The sequence below is a fragment of the Stylophora pistillata genome, chromosome 13 (assembly GCF_964205215.1).
Source record: "Stylophora pistillata chromosome 13, jaStyPist1.2, whole genome shotgun sequence".
Classification (NCBI taxonomy): domain Eukaryota; kingdom Metazoa; phylum Cnidaria; class Anthozoa; order Scleractinia; family Pocilloporidae; genus Stylophora; species Stylophora pistillata.
The window spans coordinates 8,314,589-8,337,406 of record NC_142531.1 but is presented as its reverse complement, the minus strand read 5'-3'; the positions used below and the strand labels follow the sequence as shown (position 1 = coordinate 8,337,406).

General features: G+C 37.7%; 1 protein-coding gene across 2 annotated transcripts; it reads right to left on the bottom strand.

Moving 5' to 3' along the window:
• Positions 1 to 2,865: 2,865 nt before the first annotated feature.
• Positions 2,866 to 17,463, bottom strand: LOC111342763 (uncharacterized). 2 transcript variants are annotated; one of them, XM_088744044.1, is made up of 5 exons: positions 17,371 to 17,463; positions 7,239 to 7,308; positions 6,676 to 6,800; positions 5,160 to 6,076; positions 2,866 to 4,785 (listed from the first exon to the last, which is right to left on the bottom strand). In XM_088744044.1, exons 1-5 carry the CDS (start codon positions 17,376 to 17,378, stop codon positions 4,205 to 4,207), a joined length of 1,701 nt encoding a protein of 566 aa, XP_088600170.1. In that variant the 5' UTR covers positions 17,379 to 17,463; the 3' UTR covers positions 2,866 to 4,204. The 2 variants fall into 2 exon arrangements, with proteins under 2 accessions (XP_088600170.1, XP_088600168.1); XM_088744042.1 differs by lacking the exon at positions 17,371 to 17,463 and adding an exon at positions 13,589 to 13,711.
• Between the last annotated feature and the right edge of the window lie 5,355 nt (positions 17,464 to 22,818).

Sequence of the window (22,818 nt, the reverse complement as noted above, 5' to 3'; positions counted from 1 at the left end):
TGAATTACGCTAATTATTTGTGCAACGAGGCACACAGCATGAGAATTTCCCCATGTTTTTCTTTATCACTTTGGCTCGCGTCTCCAAAAACAGCCCCAGGGTGCTTCGCGAGTTAAGTTCCGCCCCAGTCTCCCGTTGAATTCCGGAAAGACGTATTATGTTGTTTCAAGAATTTTCTAGAACTGTGACTCATCAGTTTAAAAATAGAGTTTATTGCAATAGTTATAAATAGTTACTTATGGAAACTTCTAGACTCTCTTCGGATGCTTATATAAGCAGCTCGCTGGTCAGGTTGTGCTGTGATTTGGGACTTCGTTTCCTGTTTGTGATCTCCAAGTGATATTATGTGACAAGTGACAAGAGAAGGGATTTTCCCGTTTGGATGTGATACTGACATTCTGCTGTCAAGTCGAGAGTTGTTTTCCGTGGAGTGCGATACTGTGAAAGAAGTCTTCAGGAGATTTCGTCAAAAAGAAGGACAGTACTCTGCCTGTGGTCAGATAAGCGTAGAGAAGTACATAGATAATTGTAGTTGGATTGTTCCAAGAGTAGTTGCTAGCTAGTGCTAAGTTGTCTCCCGTTGTTTACAGTTAAATAAGTTGCGTTTCGTGGAAATAGTGAGGTTATTACCTTTCTGCCGGTAATCAGTTACCGTAACAGAAATTGGGGGCTTGTCCGGGAGCGAATTTTGCAGAAGTATATTTAGAGTAGAGGTTACTGTTCGAGAGCGAACGTCGTTCAGGAGATTCTTGTTACTGTATAGTAGCGAATTTTGTAGAGGAGTATTTGGAGTAGAAGTTACTGTCCGGTAGTGAACGTGGTTGAGGAGGTTATTATTACTGTAGACCATAAGTTGCTGTCCAGGAGCTAGTTTTGTAGTGAGGTTATTATCTTTCTGCCGCTAATCAGTTACCGTAACATAGTGCACAGGACACCTAACACTTACATTTTCGTTATCATGTTGTCACGTTGTTGGAAGTCTCCGATTTGGGATAGCAATGTTTTGTTTTACTCTACAACCCACACCAAGCCGGCAATCAGTTGTAACATGGCGTCAAATGGCGACTCGTCACTCGGGGTTGTCCGCCCTTTTTGCAGGTCGTCTTTTTTCTCTTTGAGATATCATAGTCGCCTCGTAATATTCTTCCTCGTTCTTTATGGCTGTTTTTACTCGGGCTTCCTGTGGAATGCCGGAGTTATAAATTGGGCTTCGTTATCTTCCGTCTGGAGACGTAAAAAGCAGTCTAGCAAGTAAAGCGCATGCGCTCAGTATGCTTTATCAGTTACGAAGTAAGAAAAAAACTATACGGCATTCAATCGTAAAGTATATACCTAGGTAAGCTTCAAAGCCCATGGTTATCATGGCGGCCAGAAAGATACCCCGTGACTCAAGGGTAAATAGGTCTTCTCATATGCTCAAACTACATACAAAAGCATAAACTGTTCGTAGTTGACCCACACTAAAAGATATCGAGCGTTCCCGGAACGTGTCGGTCGGTCCACGAACTTTACGAGAGATCAACTTACGAGCGAATATTTTTGAGTGAACCTTCTATCGAGAACTATACTATATCTGATGAACTATCTGCTGACCTATCTAATGTAAGCTTAAAACCTATCCATGAGCATCGTCGAGAATCTAGCTTAAATTTGTCAAAAGGTAAATTAAACAACATTCTTCGTCAGATTACATGCCTTGGTAAACATTCCTAAGCAAAGAAGCCCGATTTCATGCAGTTATGCGTCTAGTTAAGAGAAGAAAAATTATGAACGACCAAGTCAATATCTAAACTCATAAAAGGAATGTTGAAACGACAATGGAAATGTGTTTTTATCACATTCTTGATGCATCCAAGAGCAGTCCTTATCCCTCGTCTCCCTCGAACAGATCTGATGCGTCGCCCATTCATATCAAGCATGTTTAGCGAGAAAACTACTGTGAGAGATTTTCCAATATTCCTAGTGTTGATACCCTTGATAGAGCAGTTTTCATTTGAGTGTGGCAGGTAATCCTGGATAACTACTCTGATTTTGTTTTCAGTACTTCGCTCTGTGATTGGTCTGAAGAACCTCAACCACCCGCCACCTGCGGCGGTACCCAAACCAATCAAACGCAAAACTAAACCAATCCTAACATAGTCAATAGCGTTTCCTACGCTTCAAGCGGCCTGGTCACCTGTATTTACTCTCGAGTTCTCATTAGTTAGTGATGCCGTTAACTTTTGCCCTGATTGGCTGTTGTCATTACCTTATTTACTTTGAATTCTCGTTGGTTAGTGGTGATACTAACCCTTAAACTCTTGGAGTTAAAGGAGTGACCAACATCTAATTTACCCTCTCAATATCACCCCTGAATCACACTTAAAAGTCACGAGAATAATGGAAATTAGTATATATTAAAACAGTGGATAGCGTTGAAGGCGTGCTCTGATTGGCTAGTCAAACTCCGAATATTCTTTGCTATTTACCTCCGAACAACTCGGGAAAAAATGGCGTGCCGATTTACATCCGTGACAAGCGAAGAAATCACTCAAATTAACGACGAAGCAGTCCCTTAAAACACAGAGAAAGCCATTAAATTCGGTTTGGCCGTGTGTAAAGGTAATTGTAACCGGGAGTTTATCGATAAAAACCAATGAAAAAGGTTTTGTTTACAAATGCAAATTGATCTTACGTAACCTCACTTGTTCACTTGAAAATCAAAGTTGAATGGTATTTTTTACAGAATGGTTTCAAATACAGAAATAGTTTGCAACACCATTTGAAGAAATTTCGCCACCAGAGCTAAAAAAATGTCTTCAGAAATTTTATCTGTCAGCGAAAAAACGAGACGGCATTTATTACTACAAAAAATCACTTACCGCGATCCGAGCCGCGTTGGATCGTTACACGCGGGGAAATGTTGCAATCGTTGCTGGACTGTATGAATTAGAATTAATTATTGGTGGTGTCATGATATTATCTCACTGTTTTAGTATATACTAAAACAACTATTCACCTTAGTGTCGGTGGTTAGCGGTGGATATTTACCTCGCCGCTTCGCGGCTCAGTAAATATCCACCACTAACCACCAAACGAACCTCCTGGTAATTATAAGGTATAGCTTCAATATCAGGTGACTCACTCGAAAGTTCGCTTTGCCGGAAATTCATCACTTTAACACTTCAGATTGGTTTTAGCATGATTACCTGGGTTTATAGAAGCAGTGGGTATAACTTAACCGTTACTGACAATGCTATATCGTGACAAGTGTTGGCTTTTAAGGATGAGTTTTTTATTTATTTATTTTTTTTTTTTGTTTTTTTTTCTGTCGAGTAGATGCGGTTAAAATAACTTGACGAAGTGCAACATAAACTCGTGAATTTGACTCGTTGCTTTTAGTTTAGTTACTTAGGTAAAGACCAAAAATTCTCTGATGATGATATGTCGGGCTGGTCGGAGCACGTTTGACTTTAACCCTGCGTTGGCAAGAAAACAACGCACTATGTTGCCTTTGCAGTGTAATCTGACATAGAACTTAGCATGCTTCGAGAAGCCCGACCCTCTTAGGTAGCCTCTTTCGCTAGCGTCACCGGCCTTACCACTGAGTTACTTTTTCGCCCACAAGCGCATGGCGAACTTTGATTTCCTTCGATCAAATATGCAATGTAGACCGTGTACACATGAAATCAGACTGACCACGTTTTCAGTGGTCAAATTAGAAGTTGGGATTGTTAATTTTTTGGCCGACTATCCATGTGTAGTTTATTTTCATCAACAGACAGTTATCTTGGTTACCTCGCTTTTGATCAAAATCCATGACTGCTGAAGTACATCCATGGATTTTCACGACAACTCTCCGCGGGTTGGACGCTAGTTATACGCTACACGGCTAAGAGGAACAAGGAAATCTTCGGCCGCTTGGTGTTTCTCGGCCAGATCATTGGGTAAGGAACAGCTTGAACTGAATGTTTCTTCATTCACGAATATATATTGGCTCTGGTATCTGAAAGCTCCTTAATGAGAAGTAAAGACTTGTTTGACATTTGTAAATATGGAATGAGTAAATAATGGCTATGTTTTAGGCTACGCTTTTTTCTTTATATATATTTTTTTGAGGAATTGCAATTTTCTTAGTCGGTAAATTCTTCATTTCCATTTGTCTGTTTGACAATATGTAAAACTTGTTTGGTGAGCCGGGTTACCTGCTGTTCTAGGGGGCAACTCAAAGGCTTAACTGAGCTGTCAACGTTTCTATCTTGTTCACTTTGGAAGCCAAAATTATATTGTATTCATTCACTTTAGCCTGGATTTTTTCCAAGCACTCCCGCGGAAAATTCTTTGGAGGTGGTTTCACATCATCTTTACATTTGAACCGTCGCAAAAAAAGTTCTACAAACTCATAAGCCACACGTGAGAGTTCCTTTCCACTTCTTTTGTATTGTAGCAAAAGGTTTGTCACGTACTCTGGGTCACCTATTGTTCCGAAGTCTAGCAATCCAATTCTGGCTTCTTTTGGCAGACGGGCACGTTGGATCACTCGCATGGCGTGAAACATTCTCGACAGGTACTTGCTCATCTTCATCAAGCACTTCGCCGTGGAGATTTCTTTCCCACAGTGTTGATACTCTTTAATTGCTTCTCCCCAGTTTTCAATCATGGACACCCACAGGTCGTAAGTTGATAGCGGCGTGTAATATTGACACGTGCTGATCGCATTCATCTGAATGCCCTGTACTACATGCCTTATGGCGCCTCGGGTGTGATATGCCTCAGCAGCGTACAGTAAGGCCTTGGCGAGGTTATCTGCGAGGAAGGGTAATTGTTCATAGTAACTGTCAATTTTAGCCAAAGATACAAAATAGCAAAGCATTGAAAGAGCGCTCGGGTAACTTCTTTTTCAAATTTAACACAAGCCGCTGTACAGGAAGTAGAAACTATTTTTCCATGTTTCACCCTGTACATTTAAGCCTTTGTAAAAAATACAGAGAGGTACTTCATATGGTTCACAACACTATTAAATTCAATGAGGAATGTCAACTGGGGTTGACAAGATTAGTACTGTAATCAATTAGGTATGAATGGAATCTTTCGTGCGTTTTAAATTACTTTTCCATGACAAGATGCACTTCTTTCCTAACATGTTAAATTAATCTCTAGTCAGTCAGATTTTTCATTACCTGTTGATCTTATGGTATATCCTCCCCTAGTTGACATACTCTGTAGATAGTATTGGTACTTTTGATTGTGGCCGTGTCTGAAATCAGCCAGTGTTTTGTGCCCCTCTTTTCTTAACTTTATCTCTTCGTTCATATCCTGAAAGGTTTTAAGCCAATGTTTTAACATTTTCAATGCCACTTCATCTCCTATTGTTTCAATAGCTCCACTCTTCATTTTATTAAAGAAGTTTTCGTCGTACTTGAAGACCTTGTAATAAGCACTGGCCAGTTCTTGCATTTTGTACCACATTACTCGCTCAAGGTAGTTAAGACTGAAATCAAACAAGTGAGGAAGACCGGTAAACATCGCGGGCATGGCAAATTCTAGGGTGTAGGCGTAAACATTTGTGTCAAATACAAGCTCCGAGGGTTGGTCGAATTTTTCTTTAAAATAGTCGTTAAATTTCGTAGTGACGGTTCCAGCATCTTTTCCAATAAGCCCAACGTCGTAGTCTGATTTGTATGTGGCGCTGCCATAAGGTTTAGGAAAACAAACCCCACCCTCGGGTATCTTCCAGCTTTGTGGAATGTCGGTGTAACTGTCTCTCGTTTCCTCGCAAGCTGTTAACTTCTTAGCACTTACAAACCAAAGAATGTAAGTAACTAAAAGATACCTAGCAGCTGTAACTTTAAGGAGGTTGTCTTTTGTCGTTTCTTGTAAACGTTTCCAAGGTGATTTTTCTTTAGCTTTTTTGCTAATTCTCAGAAAAAAATCCTGTGCCTTCAATGCTGCTTTCTCGAAGCACTTTTTTCCAAGACTACCCTTAAAGGTTGGTTGTTTTGTCCACTTGAATTCTTTGGGGTGTCTTTCAAAGCCGTATTCTTTTATGATGTTTTTCATCCAGTGGATATCATTCTCTTCAATGAGGTCGTCGAATCTATAACAGGGAAAAAATGTTTCGATAACTGAAAAGAACGAGAGAGATAGTAACATTTGGGTTCGGTAATAAAACAAGACAGAGTATCATGAGCAATCAAAGTTAGTGCACAGAATTTTTACGAGGTTATACATTGCCCATAAACTAAGTTATAGAAAAAAGTTTGATAGGCCGCACTTCACAATACTCACTGTTTCAAATCAAATCAGGATACTTATGACTTGTGATAACGATGAAAAATGCAGGAAATGCTAAATACAGGAAGGTAATTTAAATCTAATGTATTTGTAGGAGGTAAGCTATCGATTTATGCAATACGTCGCACCTTTCAGTATTGTTTTAAGCTCCTGGCAAACCCAGTTGTTCGACAGCCGATTAACGCTAACCCAAGGTTAAATTTTAATTCGGGTTTCTCTAATTCGGTTTTGTTCAAAAGCCTGTTTAGGATATTTTTGTCTATTCTGTTTAGAGCATCCAATCGCTACACTGCCGACAAAAAAACTATGCTGGATTTTCTTTTAAAGCTTTCAGATCTGAAACCAAATTTGCAGTAATGAGGAGTTTGAATAACCCAGCCTGGTATATGCAATTAGTCGCACCTTTCCGCAGTAATGTTTTTTCCTTGGGGAGGCTCAATTTCGTCGTTTTTCTGCTGATGAATTGGCTGTTGTTCACCAGAATCCACCTCGAACATGGAAACAGGAAAGAGCTCGTCATCGCACACCTGTCAGACAGTATAGGGGATAAACACTGTAAGAATTAGATAGTATTTCTGTATTTCGCTTAATTAATTCTTTGCATCCTAACATCAGCATTTATACGTTCTCCAATTTAGTTAAAATTAAGAGCTTTTCAATTTTGTGATCGATTCCTTAATTGTCAGGAGCCTAATATTTGATTCAGTAGTGATACCACTGTGAGAAATTAGATGTTAGTCACTCTCAGGAGATGAAGGGTTAACCTGGGAGAGTGCGGAATCTTTTCTACCACGAACGGTATATTTGAAGAGATTTCCCAAACGTTTTAGTCGAAGATCTTTGGTATATCTGCCGCTATTATAACGTTCTAGGTCATTAAAACACAGTTGGTGAATATCGTACATATTGCCTGGATACAAAACTTAAACTGAACTAATTATTTAATCTTGTTTTTCATCACCCACCACATGTCGTTGCATTAACATGAAAACCAGGATACTCAAAATGGACATCATGTTAGAGTACCTGAAAATTCTAAAGGAAAAAGGAAATAATAATAATAAGTCGGAGTCTGTTTCAGTGTCTTAAGAGCCACTGACCATAAATATCAAGGATCCGCCGGCGACAGTTGCAAAATTTCGTAATTGATTTTGTTTTTTCTGAAGGACACTTTTGATTAACTTTTTTCATAAATTATATCAAAAAGTTTTTGTCGCATTTTTTCTTTCTCTAAGGAAAAGTCTAACTACGCCCAGATGGCTGTTGTCCCTAACGTAAAGAAATGCAACCTCAGCAACTTCGTCGCCACAATGCGATACAATCCCGATTTCAAATTTTGTGTGCTGACAGATGATCCTTTTCTCTCTATTAAAGTGTAAGGGTTAAGTTTAAAACAAATTAGGACTCCTCGATCAATCTCTCTCCTAGCTAAAGCCCTAAATTATAGCTCCTAGTAAGAAGCCATAGTTAAAAAAAAAAACTAAGGTACTTTTTACCTTCATCCTAGCTACTTTTGGATTTGATGTAGCTGCTTAGGGGACCAAGACTTAAAGCTGTAACTTTACGAATAAAATATTTGCTTTAAGCAAATATCATCTCATATCCAACGCGCGCTCATGGAATAATTGTTAACTATTGCATAACTTGCGCTTATTGCAAAAAGATTTACATTGGCGAAACAGGCAGAGGACTAGGTGACCGATTCCGAGAACACCTTCGCGACGTGGAGAGGAATGACAAGGACACATCGAAACCAGTCGCTAGACATTTTAATTTACCTAATTATTCTAAGCAACATATGGCAATCTGCGGTCTTTCCTTACACTTAGTAGCACGGAAAGCCGTAAAACTCTTGAACAAGAGCTCATCTTTCAAACCGGCAGTCTAAATCCCACAGGTATCAACGAACGCTTCTCATTCCACTAATTTATTCGTGTTTTTCTCGTTGCCATGTTCCCACCAATCACGTAGCTCCTTTTTCTGCCTTTAAAAGCACACACAACCCACAATTCCTCTATTCGCTCCGACGAAGGGCTAACGCTTGAAACGTCAGCTTTTATCATCGTAACGGTGGCCAATTTACAATTTCAACTTTGTTAATATATTCTAAATATTAAAAACGGGATCATTGAATAACGCAATCCAAGACTTTTTATTGGTTCAACCATCATGGAGTCAAAATACCATAATCTAATATCTGTGCATTGTAACATCCGGTTTCTTCTTACAAAAATAAAGTCGAGAAAATTTGTCCAATATCTTGGGGGCGTTTCTTTTTAATAAAACAATTATTCCACTCGCGCTTGTTGGATATGAGATGATTATAGCCAACTCGGCACTACGCGCCTCGTTAGCTACCTATCATCGCATATCCAACGCGCGCTCGTGGAATAATTGTTAAACAACCAGTCGCGGTTTGTTTGTCTCGCTTTATTACCTCATAACCAAGAAACTAAATGAAGTCAGGCTTGCAGATCAAATCTTACAGAACAAAAGCCTTATCCTCTTTTCACAAAAGGCAACGCTTATGTACACGATTTCCCACTGCTAATTGCATGTAAGTAGAGACACTTACAGGTGTCTGAAGAACCCTTTTTCTCCACTAGCACTTCTACGAGTACGTAGTTGCACCAGGCATACCTTTTAAAAGCTTATTAAAGCTTTTTAAAGGACTTGTTTTGAACGCGTAGTAGCACTGAATTGTTGGACCATAGTTAATAAGAGGAAATTTTTATGAAACGCGGTAAACTTCAAAGACATACTATCGTTGTCTTTTTTATTCGAATACGCGCAGACACACACACACACACACACAAACACATATACACACACATCAGATCAAACAACAAACATATGAAATACATGTATATGAACTGCGGTTATGAAACGTATATGTGCACGATCCTTCGCAGTAAAGCACTATTTAAGCAATAGTGAAAATCAGACCTGAAAAAAATTCAGGCCTGTACGGGATTCGAACCACTGACCTCAGTGGTTCAGTGGTTCGAATCCCGTACAGGCCTGAATTTTTTTTTTTTTTCAGGTCTGATTTTGACTATTGCTTAAATAGTGCTTTACTGCGAAGGATCGTGCACATATACGTTTCATAACCGCAGTTCATATACATGTATTTCATATGTTTGTTGTTTGATTTATCATCTACGGGTTTATGTCGAATTAATTTGATGGCCTGCTCCCAGTTGGCTTGTTAGCTCAATTGGTAGAGCGCTGCACTAGTATCGCAGAGGTCAGTGGTTCGAATCCCGTACAGGCCTGAATTTTTTTCAGGTCTGATTTTCACTATTGCTTAAATAGTGCTTTACTGCGAAGGATCGTGCACATATACACATCAGATCGATAATGACAAGGTGTTTACAAGCGAGAAACACTTCGATCCTGGTTGAACAGATCCTGTAGCTTTCATTGTGCCGTGACAGAGTCATGATTAGCACGCGTCGCACTGGCACTGGCCACAAGCTCACTTATTAAGAAAAAATAGTGCAATTCCCTTTTGCTGATTAGCTATATTCTTTGAAAACTTGTATCGTACCTTTAGATTTGTGGTAGCTGCTAAGAAGACTCAAAGCTGTAACTTTACGAATGAAGTATCTGCTCTAAGATCAGTATTTCGAAGTGTCTGAAGGTTGAGTGGGACTTGTGAAGAAAAAAAAACTGCGCTTGAGATATTATATTCATGGCCTAACGGCTGGATTTGCCACCAGCTGATGTTTAATTACTGATGATTTCAAATGATGTCATTAGGATGGCTGACACAGGTATTACCATGGATAATTGATTGATAAGTGCCGTTCTTTCTGGTGTACTTAATGGATTTTGTGTTTCATCCTTCTTGTATCGATTTAGTTGTTTTACGTTTCACTGATTGAAGTTCTTTTCTAATATGATAGCTTGCATGAGATAAACTTTACACTGCGAAGCCGACAATCCATCGCTTCGATCTTGAAAATTAAACCAACCCATCTACACGATAAGCCACGATGACGCTCAGTGGTGGCCTCACAATTAAAATGGTCAATGTTATTAGTTTTTAAAGCGAGAATGCCCGGGAACAAAATGTAGGGTCCAAATTTATTCTTTGTTTGACATTGTTCGATCAATTTTCATTTTAATTATCATTTTCTTTTCTTTTTTTCTTTCACGAGATACTGATAACAAGACAAGAACACAAGAAGGATAAAAGTAAAAAGGGTTATTCTGCAGCTATCCAAGATGTGCAACTGAGAGCCGCAAAGCGTTCATCAAGTCGGGATAACTAGGTAGTTTTTAAGCCCACTTTTAAAGCAATAAGATAGGCCAAGTACAAGTTAATTGACTTCGTTTTGTGGTTTGACTCTGAACAACCAGTCGACGTTTGTTTCGCTCCCTTTTATAACCTCATGTCCAAAAAAAGTGCTAGATCAAGATTGGAGATCAAAATCTTACAGGACAAAAGCCTTATCCTCTTTTGACAAGGGTTAACGCCTTTGTCAGCGATTCCCCTCTGCTTTTTTATTGTTTCACGATACTTACCATTGCTAATTGCATGTGAGTAGAGATACTTAAAGGTATCTGAAGAACCTTTTTCCCCACCAGCACTTGTGCGAGTATGTAGTTGCACCAGGTGTACCTTTTTAAAAACTTAAAAGCTTTCAAAGAGCTCGTTTTAAAAGCATATGCATTACAGCGGAGGAGCACTGCATTGTTGGAGGGATCTTTTCACTTCTATTCTGCCATGACAGAGTCAATTACCACGCATTAGTTATACCAGCTGACTAAAATAGGCAGACTGGCCACTATAAACCAATCATCATTTTGAAGGAGTTAAGAGTCATTGGTGAGATTCTGATTCAGAAGTTTTAAACGTTGTCGGTGTTATATTAGGACTCGAAGTTCTAAAATATACGATTTTCCGTAAGATTTTTTACAAGTCCTGATTAGTCAACTCCATTTTTTCTTGACTTTAATTAACGTTTATGTCGTCAACTGAGATCGAGGGAAGTTGAGAATTCGCGTTTTGTTTTAAAGTCTCTTTCAGAAAACTACACTCCTAACCCTAGGGTTAGGGTGTTTCAATGGTAATAATCTTTTCCTAAGAGTGGAACAGACTACAAACTCGAAAATAACAAATATTTAGTAACCATTAAAATTAAATAACATCAAAGAAGTCAACGTTTTCTGGCTCATAAATGTTTTTTTTCGGCACCGTCTAGTCTTAACTGAGTGTACTTGGCGAATAATCTTGGCAGAAGTACTCAGTATTGAGTACATGTAATGAGGTTTTAATGGAAAACTGAAAGAAATGTTAGTTTATCACATTTCATCAGGTTTCATTCAGGTAATTCACAACAGGACCGTTTCTAAAAGTAGCTAATTTGCTCAAGATCACCATGCTTGTGTTTCATAAACGATACTTGGAAAGTAAGAAACATTCTCTGACAAATATATATCCCCTTACCCACGATTTAATTTTTTACCTCTTCTTGACGTTTCAGAAAAGTCTACTTTTTAAAAACTATCCGTTTCAATCAAAGAAATAAACTCTTTTTGTTAAAAACCTTTTAACTCACCCTTGATTTGATTTACTTCTTGAAGGACAGAGACTCAAAGGAAGACAAAGCCCCAATATTCAGTCCGTCTACGCTCTTTTTGAAAGTTGAATGAAATCTCAAAGCACAAAGGACTACTCAGATTTACAGCTAAAAGTGGTCTTGCCACACGCGTTGGGACGTTTAATTACTAATGATTTCAAAACATGTCATTGTTAACTTTATTACAGTCGCTACCAGACATTGCAGGTTGGTAAGATGCTTTTTCCGGTAACATGGTAATGTGGACTTTTTTTTCCATTTTTTTAACTTTTTTTCTGAGGTGCAATTCACCTTGGTTATAGAAATAATATTTTATCAACGGTCTAAGCAGACTGCAAAATCTAAAAGAACAGATGTTAACCATTCAATTTTAATGACATCCAAAAATTCATTGTTTTCTGCCTCACGTTTTGTTTTCGACACCTATTGTGTTCAGTTTACTTGGCTGACAAATAAGTTTTCATTGCATTAGATGACTTTTTTTATGAAAAACTGAATGAGTTGTTTCGTACGGTCAGGAAAATCTTCATTCTAGTAATTCACATTTAGAAACCAAAACGGACATTGTAAACTTTAACGTACCTAAGAAATAGGTCGAGTTCACAACATTTAAGTTAATTTAACGATTCCTAAAACGAAAGAAACATTCTGTTACATATATACCTTCTCTAACTCACAATTTTACATTTTACCTCTTCTCAATTCTTGAGTTAAGTCTACTTTCTAAAATTATCAGTGTCCATCAAAGAATGATATATTCTTTGGTTAAAAGTCTTATAGTCACCTTTCGACTTGATGTATTCCGCAAAGGCCACTGACTCAAATGGCCCAACACTGGCACCAATGTCTAGTGTGAACTCTTTTCGAACGTTGAATGAAACTTCAAAGCACAAAGGACTATTGAGATTTACAGCTAATCATGGTCTTGTCACAAGTGAAGGGACGTTTAATTTTTAATGAATTCTAAATATATCGTTAGTAAATAACTAAACTAGAAACAATGAAATTAAGGGATCCAACAAACTTTCCTTTCACCTATCCACATAATGTTGATAAATGCATAGCAATAAATACTGGTTCCAACTGTTAAGCCGAAGAAGTAAATAAAATTACCTTAAAAACATCCGGATATCATTAAATTCATTAAACAGTCTTTTTTTAACTGACTTTCAAAACAAATCAAAACAAACGCTTTAAAACTTCCCCGTGGACTTTCGACTCTTTTTCACCGGCACGAAGATTACCCTTTAGACCATAAAACCGTCAAAAAGTGTTGGAAAAAACAACCTTTAACTTTTGAATTACTTTTACCCGTCATACGTAAACTATTTAACTGTCATAACTGCTAGTCCAGATAACAGCTTTGGTTACAGTAGAAAGTTTAGAGCTGCCCTATTTTTTTCACCTAAAGATGCAATTCAGCCTAATAAGTTTTGTCACGTTTTCGGGCTTTCTTATTAAATGCTGGTATTTTTCCGTTTTAGGGCAACCTCTATATCAGATAATTACATTCACAATCAACGAGAAATTGTTCAAAATAACTCCTATTGATTCAACGTAATCCTAGTAAATTCATGCTCGCCGTTTAGTTAACATGAAAACAAATTATGACTTTCCAACCAATCTCTCTCCTCAAGCTCTAAATTATAGCTCCTGGTAAGAAGCGTTAATTAAAAAGAAAGTGCTTTTTGCTGATTGGCAATATTCTTTAAAAATTCCTATCTTACCTTTGCATTTGATGCAGCTGCTTAAGGGACCAAGGCTCAAAGCTGTAACTTTACATATGAAGTATCTGCCTCTAAGACCAATATTTTGTAGTGTCTGAGATTGAGCGCTTGATATATTATATCCATGGCCTAACGGCTGGACTCGCCACCAGCTGATGTTTAATTACTAATGATTTCAAATTATGTCATAGGAATGGCTGACACAGGTATTACTATGGATAATTAGCTGTTTAAGTGCTCTTCTTTTCAGTGTACTTAATGGATTTTATGTTTGGTCCTGCTTGTTTCGATTCAGTTGTTCTACGTTTGATCGGCTGAAGTTCTTTCCTATTATTATCGCTTCCATGAAACTTTACGCTGCGAAGCCGACAATCCACCGCTTCGATCTTGAAAATTAAACGAACCCATCAACACGATAAGCCACCATGACACTTATTAGTGGTGACCTCATAATTAAGAAGGTCAATGTCATTAGTTTTTAAAGCGAGAGTGCCCGGGAGCAAAATATAAGGGTTCAAATTCTTCTTTGTTTGACATTTTTCGGTCAATTCTCACGTACCTTTTTCTTTTTTTCACGAGATGCTGATAACAAAAGAAGAAGACAAGAAGGATAACAGTAAAATGTGTTATAATAATTCTATAGTTACACAAGATGTGCAATTGAGAGCAAAACGTTCATCTGGTTTTTAAAGCCCACTTTTAAAGCGCTAAGATAGCCCAAGTACAAGTTAATTGATTTCGTTTTGTGGTCTGACTCTGAACAACCAGTCGACGTTTGTTTCTCTCCCTTTTATAACCTCATAACCAAGAAATTAAATTAAGTCAAGCTTGGAGATCAAAATCTTACAGAACAAAAGCCTTATCCTCTTTTGACAAGAGGTAACGCCTTTGTCAGCGATTTCCCTCTGCCTTTTTATTGTTTGACCATAATTACCACTGCTAATTGCATGTAAGTAGAGATACTTATTAAAGGTGTCTGAAGAACCCTTTTTCCTCACCATAACTTCTGCGAGTATGTAGTTGCACCAGGCGTACCTTTTTAAAAACTTAAAAGCTTTTTAAAGAACTATTTTTGAAAGCATATGCATTAAAGCGGAGGAGCACTGCATTGTTGGAGGGATCTTTTCGCTTTTATTCTCCCATGACAGAGTCTATTACCACGCAGTAGTTATACCCGGCTGACTAAAATAGGCAGCGGACTGGCCACTATAAAACCAATTATCATTTTGACGGCATTAACAGTAATTAGTGAGAATTTGATTCAGAAGTTTTAAACATTGCCGGCGTTACCTTAGGACCTAAAGTTCTAAGACATAGGATTTTCCGCAAGATTTTCTACACTTGATTAGTCAACTCCGTCATTTCTCTTGACTTTAATTAACGTTGATGTCGTCAATTGCGATCGAGGGGAGTTGAGAATTCGCGTTTTGTTTTGAAGTCTCTTTCAGAAAAATACACTCCCTACCCCTTTAGGGTGTTTCTATGGTAATAATCTTTTCCTAAAGGTGTAAACAAACTACAAACTCTAAAATAACAAATATTCGGTAACCATTAAATTTAAATGACATTAAATAAGTCAACAGTTTCTGGTTCACACATATTTTTAGGCACCGTCTAGTCTTAACTGAGTATACTTGGCGAATAATCTTGACAGAAGTACTCAGTATTGAGTACATTTAATGAGGTTTTAATGGAAAACTGAAAGAATTGTTAGTTTATCACATTTCATCAGGTTTCATTCTGGTAATTCACATTAAGAAACCAACAGGGGCGTTTCTAACAGTATCTGATTCGGTCAAGATACCAATGCTTGTGTTTCACAAACGATACTTGGAAAGTAAGAAACATTCTCTAACAAATAGATATCCTCTTACCCACGATTTAATTTTTTACCTCTTCTTGACTTTTCAGTAAAGTCTAATTTTTAAAAACTGTCCGTTTCAATCAAAGAATTAAGCATTTTTTGCTAAAACCTCTTTGCTCACTCTTGATTTGATTTACTTCTTGATGGGCAGAGACTCAAGACAAGGCCCCAATATTCAGTCTGCCTACGCCCTTTTCAAAAGTTGAATGAAACCTCAAAGCATAAAGGACTACTAAGATTTACAGCTAAAAGTAGTCTTGCCACACGTGTAGAGACGTTTAATTACTAATGATTTCAAAACATGACATTGGTAAAATTAATACAGTCGCTACCAGATACTGCTGGCTGGTAAGATGCTTTTTCCGGTAACATAGCGATGTGGGTGCTTTTTTTTTCTATTTTTTAATTTTTTTGTCTTACGTATCTGCCTTAAATTCACCTTAGAAATAGAAATAATATTTTCTCAACGGAGCAAGTAGACTGCAAAATCTAAAAGAACTAATGTTAACCTTTAAATTTTAATCACATCCAAAAAGACATTATTTTCTGCCTCACGTAATGTTTTCGACACCTGTTGTGTTCAGTTTACTTGGCTGACAAATAAGTTTTCATTGCGTTAAAGGACATTTTTGTGGAAAACTGAGTGACTTGTTTCGTACGGTCAGGAAAATCTTCATCCTAGTAATTCACATTTAGAAACCAAAAGGGACATTGTAAACTTTAATGTACCTAAGAAATAGGTCGAGTTCACAACCTTTAAGTTAGGTTAGATTAACGATTCCTAAAAAGTAAGAAACATTCTGTTACATATATATCTTTTCTAGCTCATAATTTTCCATTTTACCTCTTCTCAACTCTTGAGTGAAGTCTACTTTCTAAAATCATCAGTGTCCATCAAAGAATTATATTCTTTGGTTACAAGTCTTACAGTCACCTTTCGACTTGATGTATTCCTCAAAGGGCACTGACTCAAAGCCCGACACTAGCATCAATATCTAGTGTGAGCTCTTTTCGAACGTTGAATGAAACTTCAAAGCACAAACTACTATTGAGATTTACAGCTAATAATGGTCTTGTCACAAGTGAAGGGACGTTTAATTTTTAATGAATTCTAAACATATCGTTAGTAAATAACTAAACTAAAAACAATGAATTTAAGGAATGCAACAAACTTTTCTTTCACCCATCCACATAATGTTGATAAATGCACAGCAATAAATACTCGTTCCAACTGTTAAGCCGAAGAAGTCAATAAAATTACCTTAAAAACATCCGGATATCATTAAATTCAATGAACACTCGTCTGATTTATTATCATGACCTTTGGCAGTCTATTTTTAGAACTGACTTTCAAATCAAATCAAATCAAAACAAAAGTTTTGAAACTTCCCAGTGGACTTTCGACTGATTTTCACCGGCACGAAGATTACCCCGCTTGAGACCATAAAACTGTCAAAAGGTGTTGGAAAAAACAACTTTTAACTTTTGAATTACTTTTATCCGTCATACGTAAACTATTTAACTGTAATAACTGTTAGTCCAGATGAAAGGTTTGGTTACGGTAGAAAGTTTATAGCTGTCCTATGTTTTTCACCTAAAGGTTCAATTCAACCTAATAAGTTTTGTCACGTTTTCAGGCTTTTTTTTATTCAATGCTGGTATTTTTCCGGCCTAGGGTAACCTCTATATCAGATAATTACATTCACAATCAACGAGAAATTGTTCAAAATAACTGCTATTGATTCAACGTAATCCTAGTAAATTCATGCTCGCCGTTTAGTTAACTTGAAAACAAATTATGACTCTCCAACCAATCTCTCTCCTCAAGCTCTAAATTACAGCTCCTGGTAAGAATCGTTAGTTAAAGAGAAAGTGCTTTTTGTTGATTGGCAATATTCTTTAAAAATTCCTATCTTACCTTTGCATTTGATGCAGCTGCTTAAGGGACCAAGGCTCAAAGCTGTAACTTTACAAATGAAGTATCTGCTCCAGATCTAAGACCAATATTTTGTAGTGTCTGAGATTGAGCGCTTGATATATTATGTCCATGGCCTAACGGCTGGACTCGCCACCAGCTGATGTTTAATTACTAATGATTTCAAATTATGTCATAGGAATGGCTGACACAGGTATTACTATGGATAATTAGCTGTTTAAGTGCTTTTCTTTTCAGTGTACTTAATGGATTTTTTGTTTCAGCCTACTTGTATCGATTTAGTTGTTCTACGTTTCATTGATTGACGGTTCTTTCCTAATCTGATGGCTCGCATGAGATAAAATTTACTCTACGAAGCCGACAATCCACCGCTTCGATCTTGAAAATTAAACGAACCCTTCAACACGATAAGCCACGATGACACTCAAGGGTGACTTCGTAATTATGACGGTCAAAGTCATTAATTTTTAAAGCGAGAGTGCTCGGGAGCAAAACGTTAGGGTCCAAATTTATTCTTTGTTTGACATTTTTCGGTCAATATTCATTTACCTCTTTTTTTCACGAGATTCCGATAACAAGACAAGAAGGCAAGAAGGATAAAAGTAAAATGGGTTATTCTACAGTTACCCGAGATGTGAAACTGAGAGCAAAGCGTTCATCAAGTCGGGCCAATTAGCCAGTTTGAAGCTCGTCTTTAAAGCGCTAAGATAAGCCAAGTACAAGTTAATTGACTTCGTTTTGTGGTCCAACTGAACAACTAGTCGATGTTTGTTTCTCTCCCTTCTATAACCTCATAACCAAGAAACTAAACTAAGTCAAGCTTGGAGGTCAAAAATCTTACAGAACAAAAGCCTTATCCTCTTTTGACAAAAGGTAACGCTTTTGTAAACGATTCCCCTCTGCTTTTCTATTGTTTGACCATAATTACCATTGCTAATTGCATGTAAGTAGAGATGCTTAAAGGTGTCTGAAGAACTCTTTTTTCCCACCAGCACCTTTGCGAGTGTAGTTGCACCAGGCGTACCTTTTTAAAAACTTAAGAGCTTTTTAAAGAAATTTTTTGAAAGCATATGCATTAAAGTGGAGGGGCGCTGCATTGTTGGAGGGATCTTTTCGCTTTTATTCTGTCGTGACAGAGTCAATTAACATGCATTGGTTATACGAGATGACCAAAATAAGCAGACTGGCCACTATAAGCTAATTATCAGTTGGACGGAATTAAGAGTCATTATTGAGATACTGATTCAGAAGTTTTAAACATTGTCGGTGTAATATTAGGACCTAAAGTTCTAAAACATACGATTTCCTAGCTATGCCACACTATGTCTTGATTAGTCAACTCCATTTTCTCTTGACTTTGATTTACGTTTATGTCGTCTGTTGAGATCGATGGGAGTTGACAATTCGCGTTTTTTTTTCAAGGTTTCTTTTAGAAAACTACGCTCCCTACCCCTTTCGGGTGTTTCTATATTTTCCCAAAGGTCTAAACGGACTACAAACTCTAGAATGACAAATACTCAGTAACCATTTTTTAAGTAGCATCAAAAAAGTCAACAGTTTCTGGCTAACAAATATATTTTTTCGACACCTCCTGTCTTAAGTTTACTTGTTACTCGGTGAATAATCTTGGTAGAGTTACTTCTAATGAAGTTTTTGTGGAAAACTGAAAGAATTGTTAGTTTATCACATTTCATCAGGTTTCATTCTGGTGAATTCACATTAAGAAACCAACTTGGGCGTTTTTTAAAGTAGCTGATTTGGTCAAGATCACAATGCTTATGTTTCATAAACGATACCTGAAAAGTAAGAAACATTCTGTGACAAATATATATCCTCTTACCCACGATTTAATTTTGTACCTCTTCTTGATTTTCAGTAAAGTTTGCTTTTTAAAAATCATCCGCTTCAATCAAAGAAATATACAATTTCTGCTACAACTTCCGTCTTAACTCGCCTTCTGATTTGATTTACCTCTCAAAGGGCAGAGACTCAAGCCGGGATAAGGCCCCAGTAATCAGTCCTTGTACGCTTTTTTCAAAAGTTGAATGAAACTTTAAAGCGCAAGTGACTACTGAAATTTACAGCTAAAAGTGGTCTCGCCACACGCGTATGCACGTTTAATTACTGATAATTTCAAAACGTGTCATTGCTAAAATTAACACAGTCGCTACCAGACGCTGCTGGCTGGTAAGACGCTCTTTCCAGTAACAGAGTGATTTGGAAATTTTTGAAATTGTAATAATATGTTCTTAACGGTCTCAATAAACCACCAAATCTAAAAAAATTGTTAACCATTTAAAAATTTTAATGACATCCAAAAAGTCAATATTTTCTAGCTCCCAATTTTTCAGTTTGTACGTCTTAAGTTTACTTGGCGGACAGTCTTAGATTCTTTTTTCAGTATTCTTTACATTATTCAATAAAAAAAAAAACTAAAGAAAATTTACCATCTACAATAAAAGAGATTTTGGACAAACTTATAATTTACCGTAAAAGTAACCTTACTGCATCAAACTTAGAGAACATCAGCACAGTTATTGCACTCTCTAGGGAACTGAGATAGTATGGTAAATCTACATGTAATATTGTGATGGCCTCTTGAGATTTGGAAATAATGCACGAAAGTCGCTCGCAGTTACGTTTTTTATTATTTCCTATCCGAGATTGATACATATTCTTAGTTTTATCAAACGTTTAATTCTCGATTTTCTAATATACTGAGGTGACCATAAATATAACAACGTTTGTGGAAGAAAAACTCTTTATTATCAGTCAAGCATCGTTTCTAAAGCACACAGCATCATAGAACTGTATGCAATCAACCGTATAGCTACAACAGTAACTGTTACCAGTCTCCCCTCGATTTATTGCATCGAAGCTTCACAGAAGCTTCAATAGAATTTTGTAGACCACTGTCATGCTTGACGTTAAAGGTGTTGGAAAGAAGACTAAACGGTTGCTGAGTTCGGCTGTATTAGCCGAGTAGCTTCTTGACGATTGCAGACCAGAATGGAAGCGTATCTCAGTGAGCAGCCCGCCAGCTGACATTGTCGTCCTCACATGTGACTGTGACACATTCCGCGGCAGCGATATGTATGTATGTATGTATGTATGTATGTATGTATGTATGTATGTATGTATGTATGTATGTATGTCAACCTTTATTGGGAAAGATAAAAATGAAAATATACAAGTATGAAGAACTAAAGTCCAAAAGCGATGGCCACGAACAGGACGCTCAAACCCATGCCGAGTTAGGAATTTGAAATATATACAAGAAGAAAATAAATAAAATCTAGGTTAGTAAAAGGAAAATCTGAACATTCACGAGAAATTGACCATGAGCAGACCATGTCCTTATCAAAGACATTCACTAAAAGAGACTTTACAAGTTCTTCAAAAATGATTTAAAACTGCTAAGAGAGGTAAAACCACTAGATAAGGCTTCATTGCATAGTGTTCCACAGTTTTACAATACGAACAAAATATGAGGCTTGCAAAGTGCTGGTCTTACAAGCCGGAAGAATGAGATAAAAGCCAACAGACTGACCACGGCGTGTTCGTGGATGATTATTCAGAGTTACGTAATCAGAGACGTCAATATCAGTGTAGCCGTAAACAGCTTTGTAAAAGAAAACGAGATTCCTGATTTCTCTATCGAAAGCAAGAGGCAGCATATCCAAGGCGAACATTGTCTCCCCATACGACATGTGGCCTGGCCTCAATCTTAAAATCCATCTGGTGCCGGGCAGGTCTCTGCACTTGCCCAGCCTTAACTTTTAGTGACTTCCTGAGCGGGGGACCAGGCTTCAGTAGCGTAACAAAGGTGGGGCTTCACAATCGTCAAGTACAAGGACCTTCTTACTGCCTCTTTAGTTAACAGACAACAGACCAAAAAGTTTGTTTGCTTTTGCTGTAGTCAGGTGTACATGTGAGTACCAGGTAAGTTTGTCCGAGATAACTACACCCAGATCCTTCTCCGCGTACGCGGTAACTTTTCAGGGCCTAAAAAATAGTCTTGAAGTAAAGGCTTTTTCTTTCGCGTTATAGTTAGAACTTTGCATTTTGAGGCCTTGAATCGTATGTTATTGTCGTGACTCCAAGAATGGAGGTTTGTCAGAGCTTGATAGAGTCGTTCACAATCTGCTATAGACGAGATAGAACTGAAGGCTCCATTTACGGAAGCGCCACTGATCTTGCATTCCCCCAATGACTGCCCTTGGACCAAAGTTATAGTCTACTGAGCCAGTTTCTCTCCCTTAAGGGCCTTTGCGAGCTCTTCTAGACGGATTAGGCACTGAGTTGGCTTCTTAAGGTCTTCTTGAAAGAAAGGCACAACGATCGCCAACGCTTCGCCCGAACGGGCCGTTCCGTCAAATACGACCGAAACCTCTTTTATAATAATAATAATAAAGGTCTTTATTAAGATTTATTGTGCAAACACACATGCAACAATTAACATGAATAGAGTAAATAAGGAAAAAGAAAAAGTATTAATTACTATTGAAAAGACATCTATTAATAAAAGCTGATTTAAAACGGCTTCTTTAAACCTTAGGTAAAATATAATTGATGCGAACTAGCTCTCAACTGCCGTGTTCTCTGGGGTGGTAAGAGATCATTCAACGCAGTGTTGGTGGAAGAGATCCTTTGCCATAATTTCTTATCTCTCTTACGACGGATATCCAAGATACTGTGCTGCTTTGAGCAGTAACCCAGCTTATAACACTTGGCAAAGAGCTTATCAATTCTACTTAAATATTTACTATAAAAAGCACACCCCCAGACCTCAATAGCATATGTAAAATCTGAAGGGATCAAAGGTTTTTCAATCTCATTCTTGATGGATCCAAGAGCAGTCCTTATCCCTCGAACACATCTGATGCCGCCGACCCCCACTAGATTATATCAACTCTACTAAGCATGTTAAGCTGGAAAGTGTTTGTGAGGGATTTTCCAATATTGTTGGTGTTGATACCCTAATTTTTTTCAGTTGAGTCTCGATGATAATCCTGAATAGCTTTGGTTTTGTTTTACTTCGCTTTGTGATTGGTCTAAAAAAAACCTCGATAACCCGCCACTCAAACCAATCAAACACAAAACTAAAACCAGTCCTTTCTTGGTCAGTGGCGTTTCCCGCGCTTCAACCGGCCTGGTTACCCGTGTTTACTTTCGAGTTCTCACTGGCTAGTGATGATGTCAACCTTTGCTATGATTAGCTGTTGTCATTACTTTGGTTTTGTTTCTCGACGCGTGATCGAAACACGCTCTGATCAAGTGACCGACTTCACCAACTGCTAATTTCATCTATATATCCAGATTTCATTTTTCCGCGCAAACGAACGTCCTGGTAAGGTATAGCTTCAATCATCAGGTGACTCACTCGAAAGTTCGCTTTGCAGGAAATATTAGAAAGACTTTAACACTGGA